At 49.0% G+C, this 14,132-nt stretch overlaps 1 protein-coding gene and 1 gene segment (V, D, J or C); both read left to right on the top strand.

Moving 5' to 3' along the window:
- LOC102137723 (T cell receptor beta constant 1-like) overlaps positions 1 to 14,132 on the top strand; it is a 266,137-nt gene that overhangs the window by 240,029 nt on the left and 11,976 nt on the right.
- On the top strand, positions 4,186 to 8,547 carry PRSS2 (serine protease 2). 2 transcript variants are annotated; one of them, XM_074036180.1, is made up of 5 exons: positions 4,186 to 4,267; positions 6,023 to 6,182; positions 7,230 to 7,483; positions 7,903 to 8,039; positions 8,344 to 8,547. In XM_074036180.1, the coding sequence occupies exons 1-5, from the start codon at positions 4,186 to 4,188 to the stop codon at positions 8,494 to 8,496; spliced, it is 786 nt and encodes a 261-aa protein (XP_073892281.1). In that variant the 3' UTR covers positions 8,497 to 8,547. The 2 variants fall into 2 exon arrangements, with proteins under 2 accessions (XP_073892281.1, XP_005551067.1); XM_005551010.4 differs by lacking the exon at positions 4,186 to 4,267 and adding an exon at positions 4,944 to 5,000.

Genomic DNA, 14,132 nt, shown 5'->3' on the forward strand with positions numbered 1-14,132 from the left:
TTGCCTTTTCTCAGGCCACACAGCTTTCCCAGTCCATTTGCTCACATGGAAACGTGAGATGTGAAGGTCTCCAGAGCGTGTGCTCGGGATCGAGGCTGGTGCTGTTCACCTGTGGGTCCAGACCAAAGGGCAAAGAGGCAGAAAGCTGCAACTCTGTCCACCGCCATGGCTTAGGACCTCCTTCTCACAGAGGCTATGAAGAGCCCCCACCTCAGGCTTCACACAAAACATCTCCCTCTGGCTGAACACCAGCCAGGCTGGAGTGCCGTGGCATGATCTCTGCTCACTACAACCTCAGCCTTCTGAGTTCAAGTGATTCAGCCTCCCAAGTACCTGGGATTACAGGCACCCGCCACCATGACCAGCTATTTTTTTTTTTTTTTTGTATTTTTTTGTATTTTTAGTAGAGACAGGGTTTCACCACGTTGGCCAGGCTGGTTTCGAACTCCTGACCTCAAGTGATCCAAAGTGTTGGGATTGCAGGTGTGAGCCACCACTTCTGGCACAGGCCCCATTTTTAAAAAAATAATTTCAACTTTTATTTTAGATTCAGGGGCTACATGTGCAGGTTTGTTACATGAATATATTGTGTGATGCTGAGGTTTGGGGCACAAATGATATCATCACTCAGGCAGTGAGCGTAGCACCCAATAGGTAGTTTTTCACCCTTTCCACCTCCTTCTCTCTTCCCTCTACCAGACGTATTGTCTACTCTTCCCGTCTTTATATCTATGTGTATCCAATTCTCAGCTCAAACTCATACATGAGAATGTGGTTTTTGGCTCTCCGTTCTTATGTTAATTTGCTTAGGATTATGGTCTCCAGCTCCATCCATGTTGCTTCAAAGGACAAGATTTCATTCTTTTCATGGCTGCATAGTATTCTATGGTATATATGTACCATATTTCTTTTATCCAGTCTACCGCTGATGGACACCTAGCTTCATTCCATGGATTTGCTACTGAGAATAGTGCTATGATGGACATGTAAGAGCATGTGTGTTTTTGGCAGAGCAATTATTTTCCTGTGGGTAAATGCCCAGTCAGGGAATTGCTGGGTGGAATGTTAGTTCTGTTTTAAATTATTTCAGAAATCTCCAAACTGCTTTCTGCATTAATTTTTCCATGAACAAATTTACACTCGGCCCAACAGTGTATTAGCATTGCCTTTCCTCTGCAGCCTCACCAGCATCTTCTACTTTTTTAACATTTTAATAAAAGCCACTTGGCTGCCAGGCCCTTTCAAGGCCAATGTGGGGAAGAGTCACAAACATCCCTTTTCTCGAACAGAATTATTGCCTGCACACTGGTAGAGTTCTTGAATTCATCTGTCTTTCGTTGTTTGGTTTTCAAACAAAAACCAAAGGTAAAGTAGTGTGACCTTCCACACCTGAACCAGTTTGCAGCCACCAGAGCCTGCTGGGAAGGGGCCGGTCAAGCATTCATTGATCTTGTCAGCTGGAATCTGAGAGATCAACAAGCCCCATAGCAACCGATCATACAACTGCCCATCAGCACCCATCCTTTCATGGGATTAGCTCAATTCTGGCTCTGCAGACACTGGCAGCCACAGGTGACAAATCCTGGGTCTCTGTGGGCTTCCCTCATCACCCAAGGCCACAATGGGCTGCCTGTCCTAGGCAGAGACACAGCAGCATTCTCTTAAACTGAAATTAAGCATAAATTCCCTTCACCAATAATCATCTGAGGGCACAGTCCCTGCCTCCTTCCTTGGAGATTTTAAAACACTCATCTCTCTGACCAAACAGGTAGGTGAGATCTGAGTTTAAACAGGGGAAATCGGGATGAAATGGGGTATCAGGAATGAATCCCAAGTGTTTTTGTGTGGGAACAGGCATCCACATTCCGACCTGTATCTGGAGGTGGAGAAAAATGCAGGACAGGAGAAGAGAAAAAATGGGGACAAAGTGGCTGAGAGTCCTTGAAAGCTTCTCTTCTGGTTCTTTCCGGCTCTGGTTGCTGTGCCAAGGTCTTGGGTGCAGGCAGGGCCAGTTCTGGCTGGGAGCTGCTGCTCTGGGAGATGGGAGAGTCACTTCACCTCCAGAAAGCTCATTTGATCATCTGTAAAATGATCATTTCATCATCTCTAAAATGTAAAATCCCAAGGTGATTGTGATGATAAAATGAAAAAAATTCTTAACTTATATGAGTTACATGCTGTATAGTAAGTTACATGATATATAGTAAGCACACAGAAATGATTCACTGTTACCATAATTGAAGGACAGTGGTTTGGTGGGCTAAGCACTAAACACAAGACAGAAAGATGTCTTAGAGAAGTAAACAAAAAAATCTATAGTTCAGAATGAACAGTACGAAGAATGACATGTCCTCCAAATGGAGCTTGGGCAGCTAGATCTGAACCTATCCTACACACCCGAGTGTACAGTATGAGGTAACAGTCTCCACCTACAGCTATGTTCTCTGCCTGTAGAGTCATTGCTTTTTGAAGAAAGATGACCTCAGACTATACTGTGATCATTTAAGGAAGAGCACAAAATACTGGAGAAGGCTTGTCTTCAAGCTCTAGATACAGAAATCCTCATATTCTTGGGTGTTCCCTATCAAACAGAGCATCAGAGACAGAAGCACTGATCCAAAAATCCCCTTTTCTAAACAAATTTTCCATCTTCTACCAAGGTTCGCCTCCCTGTTTAGTGCACACTGGTGTCGACAGTTGCTAGAGCAAGAGTCTCTCCTTGTCCTCTAAGGCAAAAGTTCTGTGAAGACCCCATGACAAGGGGACAAAATGAAACAACATGTTTAGAGACAACACAGGAAAAACCCATATTATCAATGCTCCAAAACCTGGCTACCTCAGGCTTGGCCAGTTATTCATGAGCAGAGAGGTGTGTCATCTACATGGCAGTCATGGCCTGAATGGGTCTGGAACTGTGGCAAGGTAAGGCTCTGAGAGAAGCTGCCAGGAGAAAGATGAATTCAATCATCTATTTCTACCAGGAAGAAAAGCACCAGGAAGGAATCAGACATACAGATTGTCCTCTGGGGACCTGTGCCTTGATCCTCAATAAATCTCCTTTTAGATGCCACCTGCAGCAATTCCCACATTTCACAACGCTCTCCATGACTTCCGTTGGCCTTATGGTCAGCTCTGCCAAGATCTGTATTCTTGGGCAAGACAGAATCCTTCTCAATCTTATTGTTTTCCTCTATAAATGGAAATAATTCTGCTCTGCACAAATCACAATTAGCATGTTTGTGGAAAGTTAAATGTGAAACTCAGCATAAATGAAGAGTAATGTACCACTGTTGCTTATGTGAAAACTCTTGTAAAGTAGTCAGGCACCGTGCACCATCTAAGTATAGCAGTGTTAGGTATGAGCCCATCAGTGATTAGAGGGGGTACAGGGTGGAGAGGGGTTCTCTGAGCAGTGGGTCTCCTGGCTGTGGGGAAGCTGGCTCGGCGGCCATGCCAGGAGATAAACCCAGAGGTTCTCTGTGTGTCCGCTCAACTCCAAGGGCCCCATTTTGGCATTTTTTTCCAATTCTGTCTGGTTTCCATTTGGTTCCTCCCTCTAGCCACTGGCCATGTCCAATTTCACCACCAAATTTCTGAGCTTTTCTCATTTTCTTCGCCATCTCCAGAACATACCTTTTTCCTTTACCTTTCAAATTCAAACTTGAACTCCGCTCACTCCCGCCCATCACCAACCTGAACTCAGAGTTACTGAGAAGGGAAAGCACCCTCATAAGGAAGCTCCTCCTTTCATCATTAGACCTGAGCACAGACAGCATCTCCATCTCCACATGCTCTGGCCATGTTATGCCTCAGTCAATTGCACAACTATGTCTTAGTAGCCTTGGTAGGGCCCAAATCAGGATATTCTTTGAGAAGATTCACTTTGTACTGAGCCCAGTATAATCTCACTGCATCTAAAATAGAGAATTCTAGACCCACCCCTCCACATCTTCGTTACTGAATCCAATATGTGACCCATTTACCATGTGCTTAAATCTCTACCTACTGCTGATTCTCAGATCAGAACATAAACCAGATTTACCATGGTCCAAACTCTGACATCTGATCAGGGGCATGTCATTCTGGTTCAGACTGTCAGCCCTGAGAGGGTGGGTCAGTTTGCATCACCCTGAGTGCAGGTTGCCAGAGCAACCGTGAGGCTGCATAAAAAGAACCTATGACAGGATGCACATGAGAGAGACAAATGTCTTCACATTGAAGAAGGGGAGGAGTGCGCCACTGGTTTTCCATCCTCCAGATGCACTGAGTAAGCTCCTAACTAACCTGTGCCCCCACCTTCATTGAAACACTTCCCATCCTTAAGCCTTGGTAGGAAGGAGAGCCATCTGGAAGCCCAGAATCCTATGGAATGCTGAGTCTCCCTTCTTCTTACCCCTTAGTGTTGGAATTCTCTTTCCCCAAAGCCTTGGATTTGACCTTCCCGCACACTGACTGGAGAGAAGCATCTTCATATTCACAGAATGAGCCTTAAATAAGACTTTGCTCCTATCATGGCGGCCCCAAGACACTGAAAAGCCAAGTTTGTTACCAACGCTTGCCCTTCCTTAAGTACATTAAATACATTCCCAATAGTTAAAAGGATTTCTAAACAGCCAGGTCATTCTCTGTCCTTCTAACCCTCTTTTCCTCAGCCTAAGAAAGCCCAGCTGTGTGATCCAGGGCTTCGCTTTCCCTGTCTTCCCCATCCCAGCATTCTTCCAGGAAATAGCCGGTCTCCCTCTCTGCTCTCAGATGACAAGTTTCCTTATTACCTGTGAATCACAAACCCACAGAGTGGCCAAACATAGCCGAGCTGATGCAAGACCCTGGGAAGGGGAAAGCTGCAGGTGTGTTTGTGTTGGGAGGAGCAGTGACCCTCACCTCACAGACACTTCCTCTCCTGATCCTCAGGAGGTATAAAGACGGGTCCTCCACCACCAGTCAGGCACACTCTACCACCATGAATCCACTCCTGATCCTTGCCTTTGTGGGAGTTGCTGGTAAGTTTCATGCCCTGCCTCAGACCCCAACCACCCCTTTCCTGGCAGACGCATGGCCTTCCATTCTTGCCACCTCTCCTCTTTCGACTGTGCTCTGATGTTCTATTTCCTCCATCTGGCATCTCTACTTCCCATCCTCCTTGGGCTTTTTTTAAGATTCACCTGTTTCACCTTCTCCCTGATTTCACTCCCAGAACTATCATTCATCCATATACGAGCTGTGGTTGGAGAACCTGGGAAGGGAGACCAGGTGGGGCTGGCCCACAAAATGAAGCAGCGGGCTTCAGGCTTGGCTCCCACAGCACCAGAACACCTCCACTATAGCTGCTCTTAACCTCGAATGCACCTGGGGAGGTGGAAAAATTACTCGTGCCAGAGACTCAACTCTAGAAATTCTCACTTCATTTGTCTGGGGTGCAGCCTGTGTTCTGGGCTTTTAAGCTTCCCAGGTGATTTTTAACATTTCTAGGCATGCAGCCAAGGTTAAGAATTGCTGTTCTTTTGGACAATAATAACGTCTACATTTGTTCTGCCGAAGTGAGCCAGGGGCTGCCCTCAACTCTGCCCTCACGACACAGATCTGAGCTGAGGGGGAAGCTGGTCATGGCCAGGTCTACACAGCCAGGGGTTTTCCTAGCTTGGCTAAAGTATCCTGACCATCCAGGGCTTAAACGGCCAGGTGGAGTACACAGGTGGTGAATGAAAGAGAGAAGCACTCAGTGGGTGAGACAGACACATCCCAACTCCTACCCCACTGGAAGCATTGTGAGGACATTCATTGTGACCTCAGCCTGGTGACCCTAGGAGATATCTGAGCCCCCACTGGATACCTTGCTACATGCTCTGCAGATACAGAGACTTGGGAGCCACATCCAGTGATGCTCACCAGGGGTGGCAGCGCTCCCTCCCTTGCCTAGCCTCACTGTACTTGTTAACGATTTCCAATTAGCAGAATGCAACTGCAGGGTGGGGGCGCCACCCCTAACATGCTACTGACTTCTCCCTTCCCATCTCCACTCCAGTTGCTGCCCCCTTTGACGATGATGACAAGATCGTTGGGGGCTACACCTGTGAAGAGAATTCTGTCCCCTACCAGGTGTCTCTGAATTCTGGCTACCACTTCTGTGGTGGCTCCCTCATAAACGAACAGTGGGTGGTGTCAGCAGCTCACTGCTACAAGACGTAAGTGTGGGGTCCCTGACGGCAAAGCTCCCAGCCAGGCTGCCTGGGAGAGCATGACTTCAGCCCAGGGAAGTACTGAGGTTGGGTAAGATGGAGGGGAGAGGTGGTGGAGAAGAAAACTTGTTGGCAGCAGCTGACTCTCCAGAGCAGAGAGTGAACACAAGACAGGAACCTCTCACACCCAGGCAAATCCATGAAACAGCAAGGGTTGTGGTCACAAAAGCAGGCAGGGATGATCTTGAGGTGGTCAGAGCTAGTGAGAAAAGCAGGCAAGTACCTTTTGCTGGTTAGCTATACAATAAAGCCACCTAAGAAAGGGTTTTTAAAAATACTAATGCCTGTGTCCTATCTCAGGGCAATTAACTCAAAATTTTCAGGAAGAGGGGGTGAATATCAGTGAGTATTTAACACTCTACCCCTGGTAACTGTAGAGTGTATAGACAGAGCTGAGAACTGCTGCCTACACCAAGAACTCTCAAACCTGAGTATGCGTCAGAACCACCTGCAGGCTTGTTAAGGCACAAATCACTGTGTCCCATCCCCAAGGTTCTGATCAGTACGTGGGGGTAAGGACCAAGAATTTACATTTCTAACAAGTTTCCAGGAGATGCTAATGCTATGGCTACTCTTGGATTAGATTACACAGAAGGGTGGTGTTCACCAGGCCAAGAAGGGAGGGAGGAATAGATGCTGTGTGCAGTTAGCAAAGATCTGGGGTGAAGAATGCTGGGAAAACTACAAGGAGCTCCATGTGCCCACAATGCTAGTGACTGTGGAGATTGTGGGAAAGAGACTGGGAAGGCGAGTTGAGGAGCAGCCTCCGGTGGGATCACTTTGACTCTTCCCAACCCCACTACCACCAACCTCTGAAGCAGAAAGGTCCTGGGTCTCACACCTGCACTGACCCACATCCCTCTACTGCCCATGTGATATGGCTACACAGCCCACCTGATCCCTCCAGAGCTGTTCATGAGCAGGGAGCTTAAGGACCCTGGGGAAGGTGGGATGGGTGCCCCGGCTGTTTTCACCATCCCTCCTGTCCATCAGCCGCATCCAGGTGAGACTGGGAGAGCACAACATCGAAGTCCTGGAGGGGACTGAGCAGTTCATCAATGCAGCCAAGATCATCCGCCACCCAGATTACGACAGGAAAACTCTGAACAATGACATCCTGCTGATCAAGCTCTCCTCACCTGCCGTCATCAATGCCCGTGTGTCCACCATCTCTCTGCCCACTGCCCCTCCAGCTGCTGGCGCCGAGGCCCTCATCTCTGGCTGGGGCAACACTCTGAGCTCTGGCGGTGAGTGGCACCCTTTGTCCTTCTACTTCCCTTCATCCTCACAATTTCCAGAACAAACAATGCCCCTTAACTTAAAACCTCTGGCCTCCAGGCTTAAGACATATTTCTTGTGTCCATTACACACAGGCTCTGTACTGGACATCAGAGAGATGCAAAGTCTCTAAGACCTAGCTTCTAAAATCAAAAGACAGGACAAATGGAGAACTTGCTATAATCATGTCTTGGGAGGGGTTGAACAATGATCATTCTGGGAACTAAAAGCCAGAGTCCCTTGCCAGGACTTATGTTTTGGAGTCCTCTCCAGGAGCAGTGTTCCTCTTCAATGTTCCATCCTAGATTATTGTCTCCTTGGGTCTTGGGTCAGAAATGTGACCTGACCCACATTTCTACTTTCTCTGATTGCCTCCTGATTCTCACAGCCGACTACCCAGATGAGCTGCAGTGCCTGGAAGCGCCTGTGCTGTCCCAGGCTGAGTGTGAAGCCTCCTACCCTGGAAAGATTACCAGCAACATGTTCTGTGTGGGCTTCCTTGAAGGAGGCAAGGATTCCTGCCAGGTGATTTGAACAACCCTCCCCATGCTGAGGCTCCCACTGATCCCCAGGCCCCACCCGGGAAAATTATTTGAACTCCCAAGGTGGTGGGGCTGAGGAGGCTCCCTGCAGTGCCCCCATGGAGAAGTGAGGAAGGCTCCCTTAGGCTGCCTATTGTCTGCTTAGGAAGAACAGAGAATGGGCCACTGTGAGAAGGACATGGAGCCACAGAGCTGGCTGGAAATGGATCTTTTAAGGTTCAGAGTAAATGTAGCTATTTTCCTCCTCTATTTCTCTCTTCATACAACTTCTCCCTTCTTCTCCCCAGGGTGACTCTGGTGGCCCTGTGGTCTCCAATGGACAGCTCCAAGGAATTGTCTCCTGGGGCTATGGCTGTGCCCAGAAGAACAGGCCTGGAGTCTACACCAAGGTCTACAACTATGTGGACTGGATTAGGGACACCATAGCTGCCAACAGCTAAACCCCCCAGTCCCTCTGCAATCTCTGTACCAATAAAATGACCCTGCTCTCACTTTGTCTGTGCCTGCTGCCTCACACTCCTTCACACTGGAAAGCAACCTCCAATCTCAGGCCAGACAGGGCTGTCCCCCTTAAATGTAAGCAGAGCCCCCAGCTCCCAAAATGTGTTCCATCCTACACTAGATTAGCACATATAAAGAGATGGAATCCAAAAATAAGAAGAATCTCGGGAGAAAGGGGGACGCTGTTCCAGATAAAAGTGAGTTTCAGAACGGTGGTCTTTGGCAGGCGGTATTGATTTTTATTTGGGTTCTCACACTGGTTGGAGCTACTCCGCCTTCAGAACAATCACAGCACAAAAAATGTGTCAGCATTTTTGAAGGAGCCCAAAAAATCTGACCAGTTGAATCTTATTGCTAACATACAACAATAATGACAAATGCTGTTGGTGATGATGTGACTCTCCCAGGAATGTGTTGGCACCAATCCCTCCCTTCTCATTCACCTGGAAAATCAGACTCAAGCGAATCTCCCTGGCCCCCAACTCTTCCCTCAACTCCCTAGTTCCACCTCTGTGAGCAGCTAGAGAGACGTCTCGCCTACCATAGCGGGAGCCAGACTGCGACTTGGGAATCAAGCCCAGCTCTGCACGCTTTATTTTCGTTTTCTTTGCCTTTGGGGTAGGACTCCACAGTGAATTCCACAGCTAACACCAGCTCCCCACTCCAACCAGGGAAAGAAACTGGAGAGGGTCAGGATTCACCCATTTGGTCAATTAACCGAGGAAGGATTCATTTTCATAAAACTTGCTCACCTTTGAGACACTTCAAGGGAGTTATTTGGGACTCCTTAAAAAAGATGTAAGAAAAGACATCTGAGGGCTGTGACACCATCCAGCCATTCTGGCCACATGTTGGCTGACTTGCACCCACTGGACACAGCAGAGGGAGGCAGGCTCCGTGGCACCTGTGGTACCGGCCAAAGCCTCCTCCTGGCAATTCTGAGAGGGCCCATGTTGGGGCTGTAGCTCATCCAAGCTTGTCACCGAAGATCCAAGCAAGCTTCTCTTTGAAATTCCACCTTCACCTTCTGTCCCAAGTGGTTGTGGACACTCCTGGAAGCTGGTACCAAGGGCCAGGAGCAGCCAAGGGAGACAGACAAGTTCAGAGCACATTTCCTGTTACAGGGAACACAGCACAGGCCTCCAATACATTTTTAGTAGAGACAGGGTTTCGCCATGTTGGCCAGGCTGGTTTTGAACTCCTGACCTCAAGTGATCTAAAGTGCTGGGATTACAGGTGTGAGCTACCGCTCCTGACCCAGGCTCCATTTTTAAAAAATAATTTCAACTTTTATTTTACATTTAGGGGCTACATGTTCAGGTTTGTTACATGGGTATATTCTGTGATGCTGAGGTTTGGAGCACAAATGATCTCATCACTAAGGCAGTGAGCATAGTACCCGATAGGTAGTTTTTCAGCCCTTTCCACCCTCCTTCTCTCTTCCCTCTACCAGTTGTATTGTCTACTGTTCCTATCTTTATATCCATGTGCCAATGCTCAGCTCCCGCTTAAACATGAGAACATGATATTTGGTTTTCCATTCCTATGTTAATTTGCTTAGGATTATGGTCTCCAGCTCCACCTATGTTGCTGCAAAGGACATGTTTTCATTCTTTTCTTGGCTGTATAGTATTCCATGGTGTATATGTACCACATTTCCTTTATCCAGTCTACCTCTGATGGACACCTAGGTTCATTCCACGACTTTGCTACTGAGAATAGTGCTGTGATGGACATGTAAGAGCATGTGTCTTTTTGGCAGACCAATTATATTCCTTTGGGTAAATGCCCAGTAAAGGAATTGCTGAGTGGAATCATAGTTCTGATTTAAATGATTTCAGGAATCTCCAAACTGCTTTCTGCATTAATTTTTCCATGAACTAATTTATACGCTGGCCAACAGTGTACAAGCGTGCCCTTTCCTCTGCAGCCTCACCAGCATCTTCTATTTTTTGGACATTTTAATGATAGCCATTCTGCAGCCAAGCTTTTGAATGCCAGTGCGGGGAAGAGCCACAAACATCCCTTTTCCCGAAAAGAATTCTTGCCTGAACACTGGTAGAATTCTTGTTTTCATTTGTCTTTCGTTGTTTGTTTTTCAAAGAAAAACCAAAGGTAAAGGAGTATGACATTCCACACCTGAACCAGTTTGTAGCCCCCAGAGCCTGCTGGGAAGGGGCCAGTCAAGCATTCATTGATCTTATCACCTGGAATTTGAGAGATCAACAAGCCCCATAGCAACCGATCATACAACTGCCCATCAGCGCCCATCCTTTCATGGGATTAGCTCAATTCTGGCTCTGCAGACACTGGCAGCCACAGGTGACAAACCCTGGGTCCCTGTGGGCTTCCCTTCTCACCCAGGGCCACAATGGGCTGCCTGTCCTAGGCAGAGACACAGCAGCATTCTCCTAAACTGAAATTAAGCATAAATTCCCTTCACCAATAATCCTCTGAGGGCACAGTCCCTGCCTCCTTCCTCGGGGATTTTAAAACACACCTCTCTCTGACCAAACAGGTAGGTGAGATCTGACTTTAAAGAGGGGAAAATCGGGATGAATTGGGGTATCAGGAATGAATCCCAAGTGTTTTTGTGTGGGGACAGGCATCCACATCCCGAACTGTACCTGGAGATGGAGAAAAATGCAGGACAGGCGAAGAGAAAAAATGGGGACAAAATGGCTGAAAGTCATTGAAAGCTTCTCTTCTGGTTCTTTCTGTCCCTGGTTGCTTTGCCAAGGTCTTGGGTGCAGACAGGGCCGTCTCTGGCTGGGAGCTGTTGCTCTAGGGGTTGGGAGAGTCCTGTTCATTCACAGTGCTCAGCAGCAGGGACTGGGGGCCGTGGCCAGTGTGGATGCCCAGACTCTCAAGCTTGCTCCTTGCAGGGCTGGCAGGGACCTTCCTCCTTGTCACCAGGAGACTGCACAGGCCAACTGTCATGGATGTCCAGGGGGCCATCCAGAGCATCACTGATGAGCATGTTGAATGCTTTGAGGCCATCGTCCTGTTGGCCCCAGTTGCACACACAGTATCTTCTCTTTGCTTGGGGGTAAGGGGGCGGGGAGGGGAGGGGATACTCTGTCATGCTCAGAGCTCTAATCATTCAGCAACTCCTCCGTATATTCTAAATCCTTGCACAGGAAGGCTCCTCAGTCCAGCTCCCCCAGGCAGGCCACAGAGACACTGGGCTCCGTTCCCAGGTCTTTGGTGGCTGCTGGGTCAGCTGGTGTCAGAGGCCCCAGGGTCAGCAATGCGTGGGGGTCTCGTGCTGCTTCTGCTGGACTCAGACTAGGGGCTGCTCTGTGCCTCTGGGAGTCCCAGGGGCACTGCCACCTTAAGGGCTACATGCCATAGCTGGAAGTCACTCTATGGTTGGGGAAGAGTTGGAGGTCGGGAAACCAATCCCTCATGACGAGGTAGTAAATAGTTTGGCACAAAACTGAAGATAAAATGGCAGTGCTGAGTAATCCTGGGCTTCCTACAGGTGATGGGGTTGATTTCTTGTTGCCACTGCCTGGCCTGAAGGCAGCGCTTGGCTCAGCAGTGGCAGCAGATGAAGCAGCAGCTCAGGAGGATGATGATGGTGGTCCACACCAGCCAGAGCCACAGCAGTGTCTTGTGTCACAGGTGTAGCTTGGATTGTTGGTATCACATAGGCTTATCCCACAGGGGTTCACCCCTGGCTGACAGGGGCCGGGCAGCACCTGGAGGACCAGGAACACCACCCACCCCCACCACACACACACCACCCGGAGCGTCTCCTCTGCAAGCCCCTCCTGCTCCTGCTCCTGCTCCTCCATCAGAGCACTGCCACCTCCTTCTCCTTCTCCTTCCTCTCCTCCTCTACCCTCCACAACAGTGGTCTTAAAGAGGTTTCTCGGCCTTGGCACTTCTGTGGGCTCCCAATGTGCTGATGTGTGACACGCTGGCATGCTTGGCAAGACCTCACTGCCACCTTTGACTACACAGGGTCCTCTCTGTACCCAGAGCAAACATATGCAGAGAAACCCCAGCACTGACCGCCTCAGCTTCCTCGGAGGCCCCTCTCCACATGTGCTCCTGCTAACCCAGTCTGTACTCCCCACAAGCCGATGTCCTGCTTGGAGGTGATCCTGCTGGCCCTGTTGCCCAACAACTGGCTCGTGTGTCTGGAAGGGAGAAGATAAATCCCTGGGACTCCATCCCTCGTGCTTTTGAGAAGTCTGCCTTTTATCCCTCCACAGAATAATACCAACATGTTTACACTATTCCTATGTGTAGACATTTTCCCATTTAGTTTTCTCTCCCCTCCAGAGTTATTAATCCAGCGGTACAGATAAGAAAACAGGTTCAAAGAGGCTTATTAGTTTACCCACGTCCCACGCCCAGCAGATGGTAGGTCTGGGGTTGACTCCTCATTTGCCTAGCTTCAAAGCCCACGCTCTCTGTGCCCCACCTCACATCCCGCTACGACTGTGGTCTGAGGTGATGACAAGTCCGTCAGCGCTGGCCTCTGATGTTTCTCCAGTCCCCCGTCACTATCACCCATTCCCTGCCTCCCTGCACCTCCTGAGGGGCTCCTCCCAATTGTCCCCTTCCATGCAGCAAGATGACTGCTCTCAGAGAGCTCCTGGTTATGGCCTTGCTCCCTAGCCTCCCACAGTGAACAAACTAGAATCCAAGCTCCCTAGGGAAATTTAGGGTTCTCCTGGCACAACCCCTGCCCCCTCTCCCAGTCCCAGGCCTCTTCACTGCTCTCCTCCCCTGTCCCCTCCCCTCCTCAGAAGCCCTGGTGGCCCATCCAATAAGCCATGTGCCTCCGGCCTGTGTCTTTGGGCACTATGGCACCCTCAGACTGGAGGCCCTTCCCAACCTCGCCTTCATCCTTTTCAGAAAAGTCTTCCTGATTCTTCCTTGTCCCCACCTCCCTTGGGTCTGGCCCTGCTGGCCCTCCCTCGGGTCTGAGGCAGGCGTCCTCCTCCTGTCTCTGCTTTCTTCTGTCCTAGTCCTGCTCAGGTGCTTAGGTGCTCAGGTACAATAGCTGTGTCCATCCTGGCAATCGACTGTGTGCTCCTTGAGCAGGTACATCTTGTCTTACATATCCCGATATCTCCAGTGATTAAGCAAAGCCTGGGATGTAATAAGCACCCAGTGAGTGGAGGAATAAACATGGAGTGGAGGGAAATGTGCTGAGAAAAGAAAGACCCTTCCAGAAGAATGGTTCTCCAAGAGTGGTCCCTAAGCCAGCAACACCAAAATCACCTGGGAATTTAGGAGAAACACAAAAGCTAGGCCCTACCCCAGACCCACCGAGTCAGATCTCCTGGGACAGGGCCCAACAAATGGCTTTTTTTTTTTTTTTTTTGAGATAGGGTCTTGCTTTTTTGCCCAGACTGAAGTCCAAAGGCGTGATCACTGCTCACTGCAGCCTTGACCTCCCAAACTCAAGTGATCCTCCCACCTCAGCCTCCCAAGTAGCTAGGACCACAGGCACACACCACAAACCCAGCTAATATTATTATTATTTGTAGAGATGGTGATCTCATATGTTGCTCAGGCTGGTCTCAAACTCCTAGGCTAAAGTGATCTGCCTGTT

This window comes from Macaca fascicularis, chromosome 3, assembly GCF_037993035.2.
Source record: "Macaca fascicularis isolate 582-1 chromosome 3, T2T-MFA8v1.1".
Taxonomy (NCBI): Eukaryota; Metazoa; Chordata; class Mammalia; order Primates; family Cercopithecidae; genus Macaca; species Macaca fascicularis.